Genomic DNA, 23,983 nt, shown 5'->3' on the forward strand with positions numbered 1-23,983 from the left:
ATATTTTAAATAATTTCATTTTGTAAATAAGTGGAAAGAAACAGTATTTAGTGCAATGGTTCCCAACACAGTTGGACTGGGACCAACATTTAGCCCCGGTATTTTCTGTCCAGACCAGCCCACAACATTATCAGCGACACCATGTAGAAGCTGTTATTAAGTCAGTGATGTCACTCTTTATGTTTTAATTTTAATTATTTTTCCCCGAGAAAACCTTAAAAAGGGGAAACCTTTTAACCCCTTTTTACCTTGGCCATTTTGTAACTTCTTTTGTCCCATTTTCATCAAGACTTTTTTCAGACTTCAGCTACCGTTTTTTATCCGATTTTTGTCTTTTCTTAAATTTTTTGGCCACTTTTTATCAAGTAAGCAAACTTTTGTCCAATAAATACCACTTGTTTCCTTTTTTCTTTACATTTTGCTTATTTTTTGTTCCACATTTTTGCCCTTTTTCACTATCGTTTGTCACATTTTGCTCGTATAAGCTACCCTTTGCCATTACTGTACATACCACCTGGTTCCTCTTTATTTGCTCATTTTTTGGCCACTCTTGACTGCTTTTCTTGCCATGTTTTTGCCACTTTTGGACCGTTTTTGTCCACTTGTTACCACGTCTGCCTCCACTTGCTCAAAAAAAAAAAAAAAACACGTAGGGGACCAGCCCACCGGGACGATGCCAGATGGTCAGCCCACCCCTGGTTCCCAACCTTTTTTGGATCGTGACCCCACTTTGATATAAATTTAAATACAAGACTTTTTTTTTCTTTCTAGAATTAGTTCTTCAGATATATATTTGTGTTTCAGACATATTTAAAAGTTGAAAATTCACAATGATTCTACATAATGGCCACTTTAAGATTGTGTTGTTTTAAGAAAAAAAAAAAATAATTGAAACATTTCTAGAATATTTTTTTAATTTTTTTGAAATTTCAGGCGACCCCATTTAAACTCCAGGCGACCCCACATGGGATCCCAACGCCAAGGTTGAAAAACACTGATATATATATAATTTCTGGTGTTCTTACGCCTGGTGTGGGACCAAGACTGACACTTTGTTTGTTAGTTTTCCTCTCTCTCTCAAATACCCCCTAGTGCCATTGCGTACCCCTATTTGAGAACCCCTGTCCTATAGTAATACACATAATTAGTTTTTTTCCCCACTGGAATTTTTGGTGAGATTAAATAGAACTTTAAAATATGAGATATAAAAGCACAGTCTGGAAAAGGACATGTCAAAAAAAGACAATCTTTCAGACAATCTTGGGTGACAAATCCAGCGAACAAGCACTTTAGCTTGTTACTGCTGCTTCATCACAATCTTTATTCCAGACATGGTGACCTTTTTTTTTTTCTATGTTGAAGCAGTGCTAAACTGTTTATATCCCACGCGCTGCTCATCAGAATGCAGTCCACCTGCAGCCTCTCAAGTCTCCATACAAGAGCATCCAGGATTTGTAGCTTTGATTGAGACTGAAAAACGCGACTATATTGGAAAACGCAAAGCTACATGCATATAAATAAATTGTAAAGAGATGCCTTTTGACAGAATAATAAGAGAGCCGTGTGTGTGTGTGTGTCCTGGACTGAGTCACACAAAAGCCTAATCTTTTCCTTTCTCTTGACATGGCAGCTCGCTGACAGATCCTTCAACACTGGCCCCTCTTATTTAATCCCCTTCTTCTTTCTTCCTCCTGTTCCTGTCAAAGGAAAACAGGAGAAAGACCACTTAACTCTTTTGTTTTCTTTTATTCACCCGCCGATGCATGAAAAACAAGGCGCTTCTTACTCACACATCTACATTACAACGTCTCACCCTTATTTTTTTTCTTTCTTTTTTACCGACAGGAGTTAATGATGATCTGTACTGTTTTTATTTTTCGTTAACAAAAACAGAAAAAAGCAATTTCTTTTATTTTTCATTTATTGTGGATACTACAAAAAAACAGCACAAACGAACAGAATGTGTTGATTTCACAAATGATTCACACATTCCTGTTCAGAAAAATACACTCAATTACAGATATATGGATTTATTTTTTTATTTTTTTTTACGTTATGTATATACATTTTCACAACAGTGTAACCATGCTTTACCAAATGACAGCAACCACAATTACCCTCACATACACTGACACTTTTCTTTGAAAATCACACACCATGTCCTCGCCCATGACAGGATGTGACAAAGCATGCTGGGAGGAAACTACGGTCTTTGCACTTCATCCAATAATAACTACTGTAGATATCGAATAAGAAAAAGCAACATTAGATTGGCATTAAACTACAACCTCATCTCATAACTGTGGATATGATCCTGTAACACTTTTATGAATTTGTATTTCTTCCTGAAAATGTTTTCTGCTTCTTCCTGAAATGTTTTCTGCTTCTTCCTGGACTGTTTTTTGCTGGTGGTATGCACATCATTCCTGACTGTCAGATAATTTTGTCTACTGTGATAATGGGCTAATATGAGAAAATCCATCATTTAAAGGTGCAGTCCGCAACTCTCGATTCCTCCCTCCCCGCTGTTCTCTTGCCCTGCATCCAAACTTTCCAAAGTCCCTCCCTCAGAGCAGAGGAGCTAACAAGCTAACGTTAGTCTGACAGCAACATCACAATAATATAACATGCTCTGTTAAAAGCATGTTACTGCAGCACTTCTCTCTCTCATTGTGCACACACCTCAACAGCAGCAGGAACACAGTGTCACTTACAGCAGCCCACGCGGAGGCTGCTGCGCGCACACGAACAAACACAGAGATCGAGTGTAACAATTACAAATCAAACATAATGTAAATCAAGCAGCAGTAATTACCTTTCAAGCAGAAAAATCGCTAATTCCATTTTCTACTCCTCCACACCATACACTGTAAAAAAAAGACGGCGCTCCAGGGAGGCGGATCGGGCTGTGAGCAACAGCTGTCTGACAGCCCATCAAACACAATCCTGGCTCTGATTGGTTCTTTTTGCTCGGTCGTGGTGCATTCTGGCAATCTGTTAAAGGCTTCAGGAGCAGCAGCGGGGACTCAATGAGTCTGTTTTTTCACACAAACTACTAGTTTGATGTAATGTTGTCCTTACATAGTGATAGCTTTAGCAAATATGACAAAAAGTCACTTTTATAAGAGTTGCAAACTGCACCTTTAAGTTCATTCTTTTAAAACTAATGATCATCTTTCTTTTCAAGTCTATTTTGTTGTACTCTATGATATCTAAGCTTCAACAAACTTTGATAACAATAATTCTGCAGACCGCTTCACAGAGTTATGATGTGAAAAATAAATAAATGCTATTTAATATTTAAGTTTTGAAAATAGTATGTACTAGGGTATTTTATTCATTTATTTATGTATTGGTTTATTTAACAGAGGCACTGTACATTAATATCCAAACAGAAAATGTACCAGATTTAGCCAGAAAGGCTGTTTTTCATTTGTGGTCCCTGGACAGAATGTTCAAATGTCACCCTAAAATAATACAAATTACAGGAAATATACAATAAAATATACAGTGAAAAATACAACTACATAATAACACATCACACCTCCATTTACATATTATTAAAAACTACTTGTTTTACAAACACAAAGGCAAAAACTGTATTTTTTAAATCTTTTTTTCTGCTTTTCCCACAGTTTTGACCCCCAGAAAGGCTTTTGGTGCCAGCTGCTCGAGGGAGGAAAAACAAAATGTTTGGGGAAAAGTAAAGGAAGGAAATACCCTCCGATGGAGCCTGAGGTAACGATTGAGTTGTTTTGATTAATAAAATATATTAATGTTAAAAGGGATTTAAAAAAATCAGTGGATGAAAGGATGGGTGGCCTTAAAAAGTAGCCAAACACCTGACAAACAGTGACAGCTCACACACGTTCAAGGATACAGGACCTGAAACTGTCAGCCAATCAGAATCAGCCAGAAACTTACAACCTAATTATGAGGACTCGATAGTGACACAGCACCCATGAGAAGGAGAGCAGAGAACAGAGGGAGGGAGGGAGGGAGTGAGGCAGGAGTAGAAAACCCCAATCCATTAATCTTCGTCCGTGGCTCCTAAGCAGAGTCTGAACCTGCAGGCAATGAATCACACATTTGCTCTCACGTGAAGACAAACCCTTTTGTACTCCCACATGTGCTCACACTTGGCTAATGACTCTTCCTCTGTGTACCTGTAATTAAACTGTTTATTTATTTTTTTTACCACGAGACAGAAGAGAAAGGATGAGGAGGACGCACAAAAGAGCTGAGACGAGAGAGGAAGAGATAATGCATCCCATGCATCCTTCATGTAATTTTCTTCCTCTCTCCAGCCTCTCCGTCCAAAGCCCTATTCATACCACTTGGCACTTAGTAGCCCTAAAGTTCTTTTGAGGACAGTAAACTCAGTGAAAGCGTGTGGCACGCCATTAATCTCACACTGTTTGTTGTTTCCCTCACATCAAACACTTTAGTGCAGACATAGGCAACTGGCAGCCCGGGGGCCACAAGCAGCCCTCGGTCTGATTTTGTGCGGCCCCCGAAACAAAATTGTAATTTATGACGCAAGTTATATGAAGCCCAACATGACACACAAAACTCCAGAAGCACAGAAAACGACAACAAAATTGTACAAACCTGCAGAAAAATGCACAAATTGACAGAAATATAATTCAATTCACCTTTATTTATATAGCACTAATTACAACAAAAGTCATCTAAAAGCGCTGACACAAATAGACTACAATAACAGAGAATATAACAAATACACACAAAAAGGCAACAAATATATGCCATATTAAATAGACAAAATTATTTAGAAAACACAAAAAAAGTCTAAAAACACAAAAATGCACACTAAAGGCCTACAAAGATAAAACCCTTTGTTCTTTCCTGTGTTAATACTCATATTGGTCATTATTCTAAATGCTTGTTGATAATGTGGTCCTCAGATTAACAGGGGTCTGCAACCTTTACTCTCAAAGGAGCCATTTTGCCTCATCTCGCCTGGATTAATGTCCTTCCGGAGCCGGAAAAAAATACCTTTTCAATGAAGACAATACAGTGTATAAAATTCTATGCATTCAAAATCCAACACAAAATCCACTCATTTCTTGCAACACATCAAGCATGCACATTAAGCCAGCATCATGGCAATTAAATAAATCTCTCCCCACACAATTAAAATCTCTATTTTTAGGTTAACCAATTGATTTATCATAATTTTATTTGAAGTTAATGTCATTGATCATCAATACCCTCAATAAGAAATTTTTTTTTTTTTAAAACTACAGGGAGCCATTGCAAAAGAGTCATAGACCCACATGAGGCTCCAGAGCCACAGGTTGCAGACCCCCTGGATCAGACAATCACATTTTTTTGGGCCCAGCTCTGCTTCAGTGTCTCACTTTGACATGTTTCTTAGATCCTCATTTACCTGATTCCTCTAATATTCTTTTGAATTCCCTATCGCTAGGCACGTGCATACCTCTCCAGGTACTACAGGGAACACAATGTGGAGTTGTCCAAGCTGTTGCATCGCCTCGGACAGCCTCTGCCCTCCTGGCTGAGAGAGGAACTACAGAAGGTCAGCAGCATCCTCAACTTAAAGGCTTATTAATAAATTAATTGACATGTTCATTAATATTAGGTGATGCATTATAATAATTATTGTATTATTAAACTGTTAGTTAATGCTTTATAATGTATTAAACATTAATTAAGGGACCCTTATACTGTAAAGTGTTTCCACAATACATTTAGTCATTATATTAATATCATTATTTTCCTTATTGCATGAATTTGGGACTAAACTATTTCAGCCAATACAATTGGATAAACACACTGACGTAAACTGAACTTAGATGCATTTACTGAGAAAAATAATTTTCTAAACCGGATTATCCTCTAATCCTATCAAACTATTCAAAGAATACTGAATGCACACAAGGCTCCTTGTGGCGCTCTATTGTTGGGTTTTTTCTCAACAATTTTTTATTTTTTTATTTGTGACAAGTGCTATGAGATGACACATTGTCATAACTGGCGCTATATAAATAAAGTTGAATTGAATTGAACACTCAATATTCTGCAGACCTTGGGCCTCATTCATGCAATCTCCGATATTAATCAGTCCTGACGTAATCGTACACTACGATCAGATGCAAAGAATTGTCTTGATGAAATAGCAGGGATTTACGCTTTCAGGCTGTGGATGAGTAACATTTCATTTAAACCATCATTTGTCGTTATTGATAATTTAACCCTCAGCCTGAGTCCGTTCGGAAACGCTGATCACTGCCTCCGAACGTTCCTTAAATTCCAGTTTTCTACCGAAAAGAACATCTTGGTTTTTCTTCTCCTCAGCTGTGAGAATGCTGATTTTCATCTCGGAATTGTTTATTTCCTTGCATATGTTTGTTTTACCTCAGTGGGCGTGGCCTCTGAACCTGGAATATTTGAGGGCATAACATGTTAATGACGATAAAATTCAGCCGCGCCGTTTATCAACACCCAATCATTGGTACGCTGGGATTGGTCATATACGAATGTTTCATAAGTTGGTCCCGTCGTACGACACAACTCAGATTTGCGCCCGTTTTCACGCTAAGGTTGGTAAATGAGGGCCCTTTTCATCTTTTTTTTTATCCACTGATGCTAATATTTACACTATTGTTGCCATGTCTTTTGGCACAGCTAACATTGGAATCCATCAAAGCTTGTTTTTCCTTGTCCGAATTTCACATTTTTCCCCTTTTTTTCCTCTGTCACGCCATCTCCACCCCCTCCCTCTATTTACCCCTTTCTGAAGGTTAGATAACCTTTGCATCTTTAGGACGGAGTTAAAGGATGAAAAGGCCAAGCTGTAAAACCAGAATCCTCAGAGCTTCAGGTGCAGTCTTTGACCTTTTGATGAACCCTGTGGTGAGGGCAAGGACATGATGCTCATATATGAACTACAGAACTCTATTGATGACGACCAAACCAGCTTTAAAGAAAAAAACTCTTTTCAGAATCAGAACAACATGGACAACGAGAAGTTGCTGAATTCTAAACCCTTGTTAAAGGCTCTCAACTACTGTGAACTCTCCTGCAGATCTGCAGTCTCTTCACTGCTTTTAAACAGTTTTCTTTTCCACTGTTAAGTTATGTTGCCAGAACAGCGCTGGTCAGCTGTGTATGGATCTGTTCCCTTAAATTGTGTTCCTTTTTTTTTTGTCAAGAGAAAGACGCAGCCTTTGGGTTTGAGGGACAAGAACTTAGACTCTGGATGAGTGACAGGTGGTGACTGTTTTATACCTTATAGTATCCTTTACAAGAAACATGTTTAGAATTATTCCATTGGCCTTGTTTCCTCCTGAAGATGTCACGTCAGACTTTCAAAATAAAGTAAGGACCCAACAAATGTCACTGATTCAAAAAAAAAAAAGAAAAAGCATGGCTCCTTATTATTTTCCCATAATAGCTTTTTTTATTACTATCCAGAACTAATGATTCCGACCCTGGGGACTGATACTGGTCTTACTGGGAAGAAGACTCAGTCTATAGAGGATGTGACACCTAATTCCAAGAATACACATGTAGAGTGTATAACTGCAGGCAGTTTTTTTTATTTTACTTTAAATATTTTTAAACCAGTTGCCTGATGTATTGTTTCAGTTTCAAAGCAAAAAAAAAAAAACCCTCCTAAATGTCCAACTTAAAAACTGAAATAAAAATTTATCTTACAGTATGTGTTTTTTTTAGATGTTTTACTGCTCGTCTTATAAGGTAAGTTATCTGCATTTTGTCTGTTTAAAGAAGTTCATTAAGTTTTGATGAGGACCCAATTTGCAGGGTCAAAGGAAATGGCTCAAGTCTATAAAGTGACTATTTTAACAAAAAAGAATTCATGCACAAACAAAAGGGTAAAAATACGAAGAAATGACGGATGAAACAAAAAAAGGAAAAACCAAAACTGACACTATGGTGGAAAACAGAGCTGCAGATTGACTAAAAGGCACAGACAGAAACAACACCAAGAATAACAGCCTGTTAATTTAAAAACAAACCTCCACTCAAATCATGAAAGATAACCACAAGTAAAACGTGCAGACAAACACATAATGACACAAGTGAAGTGCGTCCCAAACCCACAGCCCTTTACATGGAAAGGATTCATAGAGTTTTATTTTTAACTATTTTATTTATTATTTATTTTTTAAAGTGCATGCAATCAAGCAAGCAGCAACATACAGTATATAAAATCTTATATACATAAGAGTGATGCAGAAGGTGAAAGGGTGTAAAAACCCAGGCTGCAGATCTTTTTTTTTTTACGATTTTCATAAAGGTCAAATCTTACTGTCAATCTGCAGTTCAGCTTTTTTTTTCTATTATCATAAAACTTAGATTCACAAGGAACCTTGGAGGTGATGGAAAGCTTTGACCATTGGGTTAAGGTCAGAAAATGCAGCCAGTGTCAAAATCATGTTTCAAATCTCAGAATGGACAATTAATATGACAGGAAATCTGGGAAAAATAAAATACTAAAGGACATTGAGATTAATACGTTCAGAATAACACTGTACTTGTTGATTTATTTACAGTATGGATGATGGATGTACCCCCACCTAACACCCAATAAGCATAGGCATCAGCAGACCCCCGCGACCCTGAAAAAAGGAGCAAACGGGACAGAAAATGGATGGATGTGATAGATGTTTCCTTTAAAACCACATTTATTTATGCTTGTGAACATTTATTTATGCTTGTGACTATTATTATTATTATTATTATTATTTTAATCTTGGAAATAACTAGATGTGTTAAAAAAAATGTGCTTATGTAGCACAAGATCAAATAGAACCTGAAAATGCTCTTTATTCATTACATATGATGCTTGACATTTTTATCTTTCAGTAATGTGTCATATATGCAATCTCTTTGTATTACATTTATGTTACATGGTTTTTTTCATCTGCACTGTGTTTTCATATTTAATAAAAAATTAATCATATTTATTCATACTATAAAAGCTGGTAATGTTCAGTATTGACCAGAAGAGGGCAGTCTCATACTGAGAAGCTTTACTTTGACCTTAGACAACATGTATATATATGATGTCTATTGGTTTGACCCTATAAGCATAAACAAAAGCAAACAGTTAGGAATCACCTATTTAATGTATACATCTATGACACAGTTTAGTATAGTGCTGCTTCAAAACACACAAACAGTGACATCTCAATCTCGATTATTTATATTCACTAAAATACTTTGGTTTTAACTGTATTTTAAACCCACTAGTACTATTGGTATCACAATATTGTCTACTAGAAGAAAATTTTGCTTTACTACAAAGGGTCTACTCACAGACTAGAGCGTTACTAGTAAAACAAACACCTAAAACCTCACTAGTTGCACTAGTAGAAAATTTTTAGCCTACTAGTATTACCAGTAAAGCCAAAAGATTCACTCGTAGTACAAGTGAACCCACACTGATTGGATGTAATATTTTTGAAAACCAATGGCAAGCCTGAATTTACTTTCCCCACCCCTTATTAGCATATAACACTTAAGCCCTATTCGCACAGGATCAGTTTTACCTAGGGACCACATTTGTCATAATAGCAGAGAATGTCTGTGATGTTAACCCCGTGCAAATCGGCCATGTCAGTAATTTGTAAAGTAAATTAAAAAATGACCTATTATATGTTGCTGAACTCTGAGGTCTGAAGCATGATTACGCACTCTTTTGTTTCTGGGACGCATGTTTATTTATGGCAGTGGCTTACCGTACGGTTGCCGTATCAATATACCGACATTCTATCTGTAAGCAGCGCCCCTATTTGGCCAGTTTTGGTCACATAACTAAGACTAAACCTTACCCTAAACCTACTAACCCTAACCCTAAAAATTGCTGCAATATTAGGTTATAACCTAACCCTAGCCCTAAACATAACCCTAAAACGCTATGTACGTGTACTTCGGTAAGCATACCAATAGCATCTTGGGTTGTCCGTACGGCAACCGTACAAATAGACACTTTATTTTATTCATTTTAAGGTGTCTTCGCCCATCATGTTGAAATCAATGTGAGCGAATGTTTCACAATACGCAGCGCATTGACGTCATATCTGGGAGATGTCCGTAAATTTCAGCAGAATCTCAGGCTTCAGTTATCCCGTGCGAATGCGCCACATAGAAAGCAGATGTTGGAAGGTCATTTATGTATTACATGGGGTCCCCAGATAATATTTATCCCGTGCGAATGGGGCTTTACTTGTAGTACTACTAACCCTTTGCTTTATTAGTAGTACGAGTAATTAATTATGTTTCAAATGTGTTTATGATTAAAGTTTATAAAATGCTTGTAAGGTTACAAATAATTGAATTTGGTAGTTTGGATCAAGCCTGTAAAACATGCAAATAGTCCTTTAAACATTGATAATTGGGTATATCACGATATAGCGTAACTGAGTGCTTTGCATCTTTGGAAATGTATTCATTTACATCTTTGGCCATACCTGCCAGTCATTGGCTGATCACGGAAACTAAGCTAAGCAGGCTGGGCCTGGTTAGTAATTGGATGAGTGAGTGAGTGATGCTTAAGGGCCTATGTTATGTAGTGAGATTACCTCTTATCACGCTAACTTTCAGGATTTAATCAGTGTGTGCTGAACTACGAAGCTCGCTAACATCTTACTGAGCTAAATCACCATGGTAACTTATGCTGAACGGCTAGCCTGGTCGAGAGCAGGTTTTGCTCTTGCTAGGATTTTAGCGAGTGATAAAGTCCCGCCCCCTGAATAATCAGTTCTCTTAGAAAGCAAGCTGTCCACTAAAAGGTGATGTGTGAACACGTCACTGTGTTTATCTGATCTGACAGTTGTTATGAATTGGATCAGATCTGAAGGAGTATAAAAGCTCCGCCTCTTGGTGCGCAGCACTACTGTTGCTCTTTGCTGTCATCATGTATTTAAATGCATGATATTTATTAAAGCATCATAAGCTGTTCCTCCTGTGAAGACGCTCGCTCTGCCAGGTTTTTTCATTGTAGTGATTGGTCAGACGCTGCAATCTCCACCCCTTTCATGTGAGCGCACACGTACCCAGGTTGAAAACACGAGGCTTAAATTAGCGAGTTGTGATCGACTGTCGTAAAACAGCTTCTCTCTGACAGGGAATTTTTGGGTAGTTGAAGAACAGAGATTAATCCAGGATATAATTATTTAGATTTGTAACATAGGGTTTAAAAGTTGACTTTTCTCTAATTTGAGGTACAATGGAGATATTTGGTCCTAGCAGCTGTCATCCTCGAGAATAAATAGATAGGTCACCTTGGACTTAAATTGAAGCTTATAAATTTGGGAAGTTTTTCATGTACTTTTGAGGCAGTGAAATGCTTGAAATTGATCACTTTTGTTGACAATTTGTCAGGCAGACAGACATTTTTTCGTCTTTTGTGGTATGTTGAGGGTGATATGTCCAGAATCATTTTCTGCTCGTTTTTCCTACGTGTCACGATACGCCTATTGTTATGGCTCTAGTTGCTGTGTACGTCTGTTTTGGGTGTGTTTGTGTGTCTTTGCCTCCCTCTCTAATCAGGTTCACCTGGCTATCCCAGGTGCCACTAACGGGGGGGAGGAGTAGGACCTACACAGGATATAAAGCAGAGAGGAACCACAGATGGCTTTCTCTCACCCTTGCTCATGCTCATCTCTTGCACTCGCACTCATTTAGGCTTTAGGCTGCTGGTGTTGCGCTGCAGATTGTGCTGCATGTTTGGTGTTTATTTTTACTGTTACTTTTTCTGTTGTGTGGGAACAATAAATTATGGGTGTATGTTGCAAAACAACTTTACCCCCTCTCTTCATTCCCTTAAACATCTGCATGTATCCTAGAATGTAACAACCATGTTAAATGTTGTGGGTATTTGAGCATTTACTGTATGTTGCTGTAGTACTTTAATATTCACAATTACATTGTTTTGAAGAAGCTTTTCCTAAATTTTTTTATTTTTTTATTTTTTTTTTTTTTTTGGCCCACTGAGACCAAACGGGCACAAGTTAAGACATACCCGTATTTTTCGGAATATAAGGCGCACTATCAATGAATGGCTCTGACCGCGTCTATTTTCATACATAAGGCGCACCGGTTTGTTATTATTATTATTATTATTATTGTTAAGGCTCATCAAGTGAAACAAAATAGTCAGATAAGTCAAGCTTTATTCAACTCCATAACTATAACTCTCAACATTGTTCAGGTTTAACACATAAAATATAGAACATTACACTCACTTTTTCAGTTCAGTATGTTAAAGCACAGTACTGGTACACATCACTCCACAAGGCGCCTGACTACGGTAGCCCTGAAGCGCCAAATATCCATCAAGAGGTGCAGCTTCATAGTTTACCAAAGTTGTGCTAAAACATTTTGACATATTAATTTCATACGTAAGGCGCACCTGATTATAAGGCGCACTGTCGATGAGTTGAGAAAATGAAAGGATTTTAAGTGTGCTTTATAGTCCGAAAAATACGGTAATAAAAAACAAAAAGGTAGCAAAAAACATCCTGGAGTGGCCCTGGCTCTCAGCCTAAATGATGACCTGTTGACACCAAAAACATGAATATGTTTTGTTTTACTAGCAATATTTATATCTTGATGCTCATATGAAGAAGATAGGAATGTTACTGAAATGCACAAATACCCAAATAGTCTGAAGAATGCTGATATCACACTGAGTTTATATTTTGGATGCATTTTTGAGGCAAAAGAAGGTTAAAGAATCGGATGATGTGGAGCTAAATATTTAGCTAAGCAGCTTCTCGCTGACGCTGGTCCCACTTCTTGTTTGTCTTGTAAATGGGGAGAACACGCAAACTCTGGTTGCCATTCCTGTACACAGTGTGACATACCAGTGACACTGTGTGTGGGTCTGTGTGCACACACATTGTCCAACAGGCCTCTTTCAGCCTTCACATATTTGCTACATGTGCATCAACAAACAACATGAAATGACTGAATTCAAAACAGTGAACTCAGGATTTTTTAAGACAAAACTTTTTATAAGCAAACAGTGAAACTTGAAGCATTACCAATTTAAAAAAAAAAAAGAACGTTTTGAATTATTGTTCAAGTGTATCAGATTATCTGAGTTAAAGGAAATAATTCTTCAAAATTCAATTTTTTTTTGGCTTGTTTAAAAAAAAAAAATGCTTGAGAATCTGCTTTTGTTTCTATGTGCTAAGCAGCTTCTCATCAAGGACAAACACTGTTTTATTATGAATTTCAATATCATAATAGTCATTAAAACCTGCTGTAAAGCAAAAACAATGAGCTGAAACATGGACAAGAAGTTTTACATGTACATTTCAAATGGCAATAGTAACCACTACAATGCAGTGAATGTCATGCATAAGGTAGAAACAAGTGGTTTTGTGTGCAAGTACGCAAACTTATTTCATGCAAGTCCTCACTGTATGCATGTGTGTTGTGTTTCTTCTAACACTGTGGTCCCTTAACAGCAATTTTTTAACACATAATGTCATAAATTACGAAAACATGAGAAAGACACAAAAAAGAAGTTATGGCAGTCACATTTAAGTTAAACCTTCAGTTTAAGTCATAAACGCCAAAGCCTATTAATAGTTCATTGTAAGGTATAAGAGAAGGAAGATGTTCACTTTTTTTTAAATTTTTTTTTACTTTAACCAACCTTATATGCTATTATTTCATACCATGATTTACCCCTCCTACAAGTTCAAGTTCACCTGAACCCTCACATTTGTCTGAAACAATTGAAGCTTTTTTTCACATCTATATATATATATATATATATATATATATATATATATATATATATATATATATATATATATATATATATATTAACTATCCAGTTTGTTGTGCAAGGTGTAGGACTTCTACCTGGGTGCAGGAATGCTTTTTTACAAGAAGTTTGTAAATAAACACATTTTTGAAAACTGTATAGTGTCGCCCTCTACCATTTAATTTTCGGAGTGCAAATATGTTTAGAAGGATCGCAAGATGCTTTATACCAAAAGGAAACCATACATTCCCAAACGTTTATTTCTTTGATTGTTTGTTAGCTCGACGAATCTTGGTCCGTAATTGACAGATTTCTATGAAATTTGACTCAGTTATATCAGTTTGGTTCTTTAATTATCCCACTGAGTTTCATCTGGACCGGATCCGGATTGTGCATTTCATCAAAGATCTTTTGAACGGGACTGTCCATACATTTCAGCATACTGTGTCATTATAAATGGGGATCGAATCTTCTTCCAAGCCTTTACATTGTAAATGAACGTAGTACCATGATCAGGATTTCTGATCCAGATATTTGTCAATATCTGGAAAAGAAGATGTTTGCACTTGGTGGAGGGAGGTTTGTGCTCTCTGAGTGCTCATGTTTATGATTGTTTGTAGCTCTTGCAATTTCCTTTTATAACTCCAGTTGAGCATTTTTGACTTAGATAATTACACAATAAGACTAAAAACATGTATTTTGTTCCATCCCAGGTAGCATATTAATGTGGGCCACATCTTGCAATGATCCGACACTTTTGGCAGTTTTCTGGCCCGGATATAATAGATGTGAGCCAAAATTGGCCCTCATATGATGCTGCAAATGTGGTGTAGTTATCTTGAAAGAAATTATGGAAAACTACCATTGTATAATCTGGATGTGAGCCAAAAGTGGCCCATATATAAGGTATACTGTATCTATTTGGTCTATCCTTGGCTGACATCTAGCATTGTGATGGCTTGGCTGTGGGCAGGTTTTGGCAAACAAGAACAGAGTGCCAAAGTGCCATCATTCCATGAGGTATGTGTGCTGGATGCACATGCCAGGTGTAGGCTCACTGGGCCAGATATGGACCAGAAGAATTTTGCTATCTGGGATTGTTTAAAACAAGTGCTCATCACTATATTGAGAGAAAAATGTGGCATTTCACTCCCTAAAATGAGAAAAAGTTCCAGCATTATTGTTCCATTTGAAAGTTGTTATAATATTTGAAAATGAGGTGATAACTTCAGGGTGAGAAATGTTCAGTTTTCACCTGTGCGATCAAGTCTCGGAAGTCATTGCGTCTTCTCGTCGCGTCCAATCACTTTGTGTATCCAGGAGATGAAAGCAGAGACCTTGGTGTACACGCCAGGCGACTGTTGTGTCCTGCAGGCGTGACCCCAGGATGTGACCCCATAAACCACCCAACCCCCACCTGGACGCTCACACACCAATGGACCACCGCTGTCGCCACGGCAACTGTCCACACGCCTCTCTGCCTGGATGCTGCCAGCGCAGAGCATGCGGCTGGTGAAGGCGCTGTGGAAATACTGCAGACAGTGGCGTCGAGGAAGAAGAGACAGAGGGGCCTGCTGCAGGGTTTTAGAGTAGGAGCGGCCTACAAAACAAACACAATGGTTCATTATTAATCAATAAATCATTTTTGATGCAGATTTTTAATCCATGTACCCTTTGTTCTTTGATTATTTCGTTTTTAAACCAAATCAAAATTACAAATAGGCAGTGTGGTTATTTTGTTTTGAAACCAAAACAGGAATACAGAAAAATAAAAAAACAGACAAGCAGCATTTTTCTGTTTTAAAATTAATTAAAACTTCTGTTTGTGAGATTTTTGGATATTTACAGGGAAACTATGGACGAGAGCTTCATGTTTTAAGCTCGCCACATAGAGGGGACCCACAGGTGGGGGTGAACTTTTCTCCAGGACACAAAAAATAGAGCAACGCATAAGTCACATTACTGATGAACTGGTGAAGTGAAAAGTTATTAATACATGAATAAATCCCCCAAAAATGAATGTTACATAAAACATGCCTACAATATGTGATTAAACAAACCAGAGGTGGTGTAATGACTCTACTGGTGCTCCTTGTTTTTAGTGATCAACTTCCATCTGTGTTGATGGCTGCCGTTAGTGGCTCGTGGTATTATAACATGCAAATATATAAATCTTTTAGTGCCTTCAAAAAAGCTGTAATTGTTTTTGCAAAAGTGTCAAATTGTAGAAGTTCTAATATCTATTGTTCCTCACACCAGCCCCACAGTCGATAGTCAGTCACCAGTTTTTTTTTTGATACTTTTTGGACTGTAACACTGTTCAGTAAAGTTGGCACAATATTCACAGATTCGAACTTCCAGCATCAATAACTCTTTAACGAAACGTCATCAACGCACAAATTACGCCTCTTTGCCATCAGTAGAGTAAAATTCCTCCCCGGTCTATGGCTCCCTCTGTGTGGTGATCTTAAAACATGAAGCTCTCATCCATAGTTTTCCTGTAAATATCCAAATATCACACAAACAGAATATTTAATTTTAAAACAGAATAATGCTGCTTGTAAGTAAAGTCAGTAAAACAAAATAACCACACCATTTATTTGTTGTTTTGATTTGGTTTTAAAACAGAAAAACCAAAGAACGAAGGGTACACAAATAATTTTTACACAAGGGCACATTTTGTTTGGATTCTTTTGTTTTGAAAATGTGTTTCATATGCAAAACATCTGCTTGGGTTTCAAATAACAAGCGTGGAAATAATCAGATCTTGCTTTGCAAAGAAAGAAACCACAGCAGGAAGCAGAACCCGGGCCTCTGCAGTGGTACAGGTTTTTATCCCTGTTGGCCTCACTAACCACAACAGCATCACCCACAATCCATTACAGCTTAGAGTTTAATGCATGTGTGAAAAATTACATGCATTAAAGCAGCAGAGGGACAAACACGCGCATCAGCACATGCCCTGACCCAGTGGAGCACTTTGTAACTAAGTTGCCGTGATAAATTACATCAGCATGTACCATAATTTAAAGATCACTAACAGATGTGCGTCTGTGGATTCAGTCGAGAGACACAGCGGATAAAGTCAAACTACTGCAATTCACCATAAATGTCCTATTTCATCTTTATGTGTCTTAGCAGTTGCCCATCAATTTTCTACTCAAATGATATTTTCCTAATGGACACCATACTTTTTTCAGTTGTATATTACATTCTGCCAAGCACACCTGTCTGAGTGTGGCCTCTTTTTCTCATTCACTTCATTTCCTGACGACTCCTTCGTGTCTCTTTACCAGAGCCATCAGCGTTTCTCCAATAGACAGTTTTCTGATACCACGTGTATATATGTAGAACATGACCAAATGCTTCTGTGCAAAAGAAGTCTGGTTGTGATTCAGGGTCAGGAAGGAAAGGTAATGGAAACTGTTCAGGGACTAGTGTCACTCAAGGAAGACAATTGCTACAACTTTCCAGAGTAAGTTGATGTTTTGGTCTTTCTCTGGCTGCAGGCATTAGTTAGCTGGTACACAGGGACTCTCACACACACACACACACACACACACACACACACACACACACACACACACACACACAGACACACACACACAGTTCATTGAATGGTGAGCACGTGTGGTCCATTAAACTGGGATATTAAGGCCACATCCTCATGTGGGCTTTGTTACTCAACAGTGAGCCAAACCACTGTGCATTTGTAAATACATATTTGTGAATATGGATGTTAAATATTAATTAAACATTATTGCAAATTTGGTAAATTATCAGTATGAATGTTTTTTCAAATGAGCAGCAAAACTTGTAAAAATTGAGTTGTGGGATGTAACAGTTGACGAGAAAGTGATGGGGTGGAGGACCAAGGCCAAAACTGGGAATTAACAAAATAGTATGAGATTAGGAGAGAAGGTAAGAGAGTGAACAAAAACAGATTTAGAAACTGACCTATAATGACATTAATAGATTATTCCAACATATCATAAGACAGGAAGTTTACATGTGAATGTAATGGCAGTGTCCAAAGTGTGAGTAGTTTTAAATTGGAAGTGGCTATCCGTACGGTTGCCGTATCAATATACCGACATTCTATCCGTACGCAGCGCCCCTCATTGGCCAGTTTAGGTCACGTGACTGAGACTAAACCTAACTGTAAACCTAACCCTAACCCTAAACATTGTTGTGATATAGGGTTATACCCTAACTCTAAACCTAATCTTAACCCTAACCCTAAGACGCTGCGTATGTGTACTTCGGTAATCATACCAATAGCACCAGGGGTTGTCCGTACGGCAACCATACAAATAAACACTTTCTTTTAAATTTGGGTTTGTACTGTACTCTTTTTCTTTAAAACAAATTAGTAAATATAGCTTAAATCTGCATAACCATAACCACATAAATCACCAACTTAAACTGTACTCGGATTTCATCTAAAAGTTGTTCTCATTTAGTACTGATGCCAGTGTGACCCCAAAACCACTGCTGTTGTTGATGTTGCAGTTTCCACAGAAACACCCAATTACAGCTGAAATTGGAGTGGCTTGAAAAAGTTGGTACCTGGATAATTTATAGTATTAATAATTATAGAACACACAAACAAAGACATGATTATAGAACTAGTTTTAGCTCAGATTCTCTAGCAGTGGCTTTGTAGCTTATTAACTTCACCTTTAATATCTTACAGTCACATTGTGTGAGATCGTTGTCTTTGAAGATGCGATCTACGACAGATATACTCCAAGTTTTTGGGGTTCTGAGTACCAAGTACCAAATAGTAGGCCAATAAATTAGTCATGTACTCACCCTTGTCTATTTCTGTCTGTTACAGAAGCCAACATCTCACACCTCTTGTCCATGCAATATCAAGCTAGTCTGACCCGTATTCAGTATAATATTGGTTATACATGTAAAAAAGATTGCTTGGTGTAAACTAAATGGTCTAACATAATATTAAAGGGGCAGTATTATGGAAAATTAACTTTATAATGGTTTTGCTACAGTGATGTACATTCCTTAAGCTTCATTCAGAGGGCCAATGTTGAAAAAGTTCTGTTTCCTCCCTCCCTTGGTATTCCAAATGGGTGAGTTGGATTTTTTGCCCCCTCATGACTCATAAGGTGGAAACTCCTCCTACTGACAATACTCCCCCCTCCTACCCTGCATCATAATGGATGTGATAGGATCAAACAATGGACTATCATCTTAAATGGACTATTCCTTGGGTCAGAAGAGGGGAGGATGCCAAGAAAGTGACTGGTAGTAATTTACTCTGCTGCTGATGTGATAAACACACACCCTGAAGCAGCGTTTCTCAGATTCACAATAGCCGCTTAAATAGCATGTGTTTTACTGTAATGCGCAGTTTTTTGGCTGAAAACAATAACAGGAGTGTGTGGATAGCAAAAGACAATCATTATGGTAATAAAACTGTGGCGTACAGTTGGCGTCTACAGACAAGTCTACTCATGCATATGCATGAAGGCCCCAAAACAGCCTGTTTTTAGGAGTGGTCATGAAAGTGACTTTTCAAACTCTGGAAAACAGGCGAGTTTGGGGAAAAAAAACCTCAAATACTATGTTGATGGGGTTCTTTGAACAATTGGAGATGGGTGAAAAAGAGCATAATACTGGACCTTTAAACCTTGAACCACTGTAGTTGGGAAACAATAGGCAGTAATATCAACCAAAATGTATTCAAATCTAATGAGTGGATAATGATGATGATAATAAGAAAGGATTTGATAGTTCATAATTGTTATGATGAATAATTTAAGGTTTGAACAAGAGCCTTAAATTACTTCAAGACGAATGTTCATCTGTTATTCAAAAGCCTGAATACACAATGTAGTTGGTAAAGTTGTGGACACCAAAATGACCTCCCATTGTCTGATAAAATTAATTATTGATTTAGTCACTCCAGACAGTGTGCTCAACACATTCCCTCCCCCCTGCCTCACCTGTGTCCCCCCAGCCCGTGATGTGACAGTTGCTGGCTTGTTTGAGCACTCTCTCCTTCCTCTTGGGCAGACAGGCAGGGAGAACATGGCGGCTGAATGACACACACTCTCCTGGCGTCTGGCCCACCGCCCCAGGTGACAGATGAACCAGGGCCAGATCGTAATCATTGCTATGGGAACGGTAGCTTGGATGGAGGATAATCTGATCGACACCAAACTCCTCTTCGTGCTCCTCTGGAACAAGGGAGTGGTAGTCGCCCACTCGAACTTTATACAGCTTGGTGTTGTTTCCGTATCTGCAGAGGGAACAGTCAGGATGACCCATTAAGTCAGTGATACTCAACATGTTGCTCTTTATGTATATTCATTTTAATTATTATTCCCCCAGTAAACCTGAAAAAGAGAAAACTTTTTTAATCCCTTTTACCTATTTCCTTTTGACCATTTTGCAACTTCCTTTGTTGAATTTTTACCCCTTTTCAAAAAGTTCAGACACTTTTTTCAGACTTCAGCTTCCTTTTGCCAATAAATATCCCTTTTTTCCCCTATTTTCCTAAGTTCTCTTTGACAGTTTTATCCAATTTTTGTCCTTTCTTAAAATTGTTTTGCCACTTTTCATCCAAATAAGCTAAATTTTTTCCAATAAATATGTGTTTCATTTTTTTACTATTATTTGCAACATTTTGCCCCTATTTCACTATTGTTTGCCACATTTTGCCCTTTTAAGCTACTCTTTACTTGGTTGCTCTTTATTTGCCCATGTTTTGGCCACTCTTGTCTGCTTTTGGACCATTTTAGTAACTTTTTACTCTTTTCTTGCCATGTTTTTGCCACTTTTGGACCCTTTTTGGCCACCCTTTATCATGTCTGCCTCCACTCGCTCATCAAAAAGAAAAAAAAGTAGCGGGCTGGACCGGCCCACTTCAGATCGACAGCCCACCGTGTCGATCCCCTGCCTACACCTCAATCACGGGCAACAAAATTAAATTTCCTGGTTGCAGATAACTCCAATTAAATTCTAATTTTGTAATAGCTGCCAAGGTTTTTTTCAAGACTTCAGTTTGACCTTAATGTTAAACATCAATCACAATTATTCCCCGGATAGGAAGAATAAAAATCTCTTTTTTGGCAGGATGAAAAGCTTCCCCTCACCCTGCTTGAGGCAAAAATCCTAATATAGCATTAACCTTTCCAACGCTGTTGTTTCCAAAGGCAGCTTTCAAGAAAAACTTGGCATGATAGCAATATTGCTTCACTCTTGCTCAAATTTTATGGTATAAATAGGTTTGATACTCATGGTAGATTGTGATTACTACTCTGAGGTTGATTTGTTAAAGGCAACTAATAGTAGCATCAATAGTAAAGTATGGTACTCCCTTAAACAAGCATACTTAGGCACAGACTGTGTGTGTGTGTGTGTGTGTGTGTGTGCTGGGGTGGTGGGGGGTATATTTTGGTCATCGTAGTTGAAAGGTGACACTGGAAAGTCGGAAGTTCTTATCTTGACCTGGTGTGCATGCAGTGAATTGCTTTTCAGCGCGCTCATGCCAAAGTCTACCAGCCAGCAGGAATTCAGACAGACATGTTTGAAAAGCAGGCCACATTGTTGAGACGTTGAATCACTGATTAGATTTAACAGTTTATTCTTTAACTCGCCATCACTACCTGTGGTTGGATGTAACACTGCTGATCAGTTGGTCACTGAAACTATTGAAATACAAGACAAAACAAAGACTTCAAGGCTTATTTGAAGGGCTATGTACATGTTTAGAAAAAAAAGTGTTGTTTTTTTTTGCAAGAGCAAGCTCCAGAACTCAGAGTGAAATGTTAGAGCTTCTGTCCAAGCCCTACTGTACAGTCTGTAATCCACAAGTCAATTTATAGTTACACTACTGACCCACTCATCACCTAATAACTAGTCTTGGACTGACTAATCAGAATCCGTGATTGCTGCATCCCATGCAGTCCAATTTGCTGCGTGAGGTTCCCGTGGGTGTCATTAGAGTGATTGTTTCACATGACAGAGGAAAGGTCTCCCATTAAATGGAAATACCCTGACAGTGTAATTGGCCACGGCAGGGCTTAAGAAATGCCAATGGAAAAGTCTGTTTCCCCTTTTAAATGTGGAAATCTCAAGATTTATAACTTTGGCTCAAGCTGCAGTACTATAGTAGTGGTGCCTTTATGGCTCCCTGTTCAAATCCAAGCACAGAAACTACAGTAGTGTTAATTTAAGATGTGATTTCTAAAAAAGCATGACTAAATATAATGAAAACAATCAGTCTTGGCCCTTCTATGTGACTTTCCAAATGATATATTGTTGAGGCTTCTCCCTGAGATAAAGTTCAGATTAACTACTTCATTTTCTCCTAGCTACTTACACAGCAGCACTGATTAATGCTCACGTTCTAAGGGTCCTGCAACTCCGGCAGAATGAAATATTCATCTGAACTGGGGTTCATGTGGAGTTTAAACATCAAGAAAAGTAACACTAAATAATTTGCAATCAGACAAAACAGATCAGATGTGTGTGTGTGTGTGTGTGTGTGTATTGTTGACCTTTTGAAGCAGTGAGCTGAGGTAAGGACCCAGCAGGTGTCGATCAACGTGGCTCCGCACACCAACCGTCCATCTCCACGAGAGCCTCGCAAACGGATAGCAGCCTGCCATGGCCAGCCACTCCTGTAGGACACACACACACACACACACACACACACACACACACACACACACACACACACACACACACACACACACACGTTTCAAACATTATTGTTATCCGTTTTTCCTTCCGTCATCGTTAACTCCTCCTACACCATTTGTCCGATCATCACAAATAAGCTATGCTATCAAAAACTTAGAAAGAGATGTATGCTTGTACTTTTATAATTTGTAACTTAAATTCTTTTTTGACTTACTAAATTTTATCTTTCTTATTCTTTTCTATTAGAAATTTCAGCTTTTTCAACTTTTTCAACCTTATTACCATTGTTCAGCTATTGCTAGGTTAATGCTATTGCTATGCTAATGCTAGGTTAGTGCTAATGTTAGGTTAATGCCATTGCAAGGCTAATGCTAATGATAGGCTGATGCTAATGCTAGGTTAATGATAATGGTAGGCTGATGCTAATGCTAGGTTAGTCCTGATGCTAGCTTAATACTATTGCTAGGCAAATGTTAATGCCAATGATATGCTTATTGTGGCTAATGTCAATGCTAAAGCGAATGCTAAAGCGAATGCTAATGCTAGTTAATGTTAATGCTAAGGCTAGCTAACGGTAATGCCAGCTAATGCTTTTGCAAATGTATGTTAATGCTGGCTAATGCCAGCACCTGCATCCTCACTCGCATTTTCTTCAGGAAATGCAAATGTTCTAGTTAAAGCTGTCAAAATTCTTTACTTTGTCATTGACGTTATGAGTCCACTAGGGGCAACTTAGTTTCAATTGTTCATGTATCAACTTTCATTGTTCCATTGCAAAAAAAGCAAGTTAAAAAAGAGAGAAAAATAATGATCTTTTTGGTTTGTGTCCATGCACAAAACACTGAACATAAATGGGCCTTAAAAAATACATAATGAGAACATAGAGTAAACATTTCTGATTAGATTTAACCTGATTAGTCATGTAAGCCTCTTTTGTGAGCCTTATTTAGACTCTTGAACCCATGCAATTTGTAAAATCTTTGGGTTGTTGGATAAAATCCAGACCCGCTACTTATTTACTGTGAGGCAGCGTCATCGCTCACTGCCCACTGAGCAGCTAAGTTGCATTTGTATTTGCCTGTTTTCCATCACGGTCTATTTGACTTTATAATCTGACCAATATTCTTTCTTCTGTGCGTCTACTATTCCCTTTGGACTCACCTCAGAGAGTTTTCTCCTCCTATGATTCGCCGTTGGCGAGTGTGTACGAGCCTCAGACCGCAAATAGAGCTGACAGGATCTGACAGAGACAAAAGATGTGGGAAGGTGATGATTACTAAAACATACAGTTCATCTGAGATGCCACCTTTGTTTAATATTTAGACTACTTTGAGCATGTAATTGATCTTTTTATCACCACAGTTGAACTTGAGATAAATAGGGAACAAATTAAAGAGCGATCATATCTGTTGCCCATGTGTGTTGTATGATAAAAATCTATAATCTAAGGAGAAAAATGGTCCGTCTAGAGGGAAAGCACGTGAGCGGTTAATGAATAGCGCTGTGTGAGTCTGCCCA

General features: G+C 38.0%; 2 protein-coding genes across 3 annotated transcripts in view; one reads left to right on the forward strand and one right to left on the reverse strand.

Moving 5' to 3' along the window:
- Positions 1 to 7,702, forward strand: part of ndst3 (N-deacetylase/N-sulfotransferase (heparan glucosaminyl) 3) — a 72,728-nt gene extending 65,026 nt beyond the window's left edge. Inside the window, exons 13-15 of one of the 2 annotated variants that reach the window (XM_028472258.1) lie at positions 3,636 to 3,738; positions 5,450 to 5,560; positions 6,785 to 7,702. In XM_028472258.1, the coding sequence (XP_028328059.1) occupies positions 3,636 to 3,738; positions 5,450 to 5,560; positions 6,785 to 6,793 (223 nt within the window). In that variant the 3' untranslated portion in view covers positions 6,794 to 7,702. The remainder of the gene's footprint in view (positions 1 to 3,635; positions 3,739 to 5,449; positions 5,561 to 6,784) is intronic. The other variant, XM_028472172.1, reaches the window with a different exon arrangement.
- Positions 7,703 to 13,871: 6,169 nt separating this feature from the next.
- Positions 13,872 to 23,983, reverse strand: part of prss12 (serine protease 12) — a 28,238-nt gene continuing 18,126 nt past the window's right edge. The window contains exons 10-13 of the mRNA XM_028472365.1: positions 23,627 to 23,705; positions 22,321 to 22,443; positions 19,762 to 20,057; positions 13,872 to 15,392 (exon numbers count right to left, since the gene is read on the reverse strand). Of these exons, the coding sequence (XP_028328166.1) occupies positions 15,070 to 15,392; positions 19,762 to 20,057; positions 22,321 to 22,443; positions 23,627 to 23,705 (821 nt within the window). The 3' untranslated portion in view covers positions 13,872 to 15,069. The remainder of the gene's footprint in view (positions 15,393 to 19,761; positions 20,058 to 22,320; positions 22,444 to 23,626; positions 23,706 to 23,983) is intronic.

Source organism: Gouania willdenowi, chromosome 1, assembly GCF_900634775.1.
Source record: "Gouania willdenowi chromosome 1, fGouWil2.1, whole genome shotgun sequence".
In the NCBI taxonomy this organism is placed as follows: Eukaryota; Metazoa; Chordata; class Actinopteri; order Blenniiformes; family Gobiesocidae; genus Gouania; species Gouania willdenowi.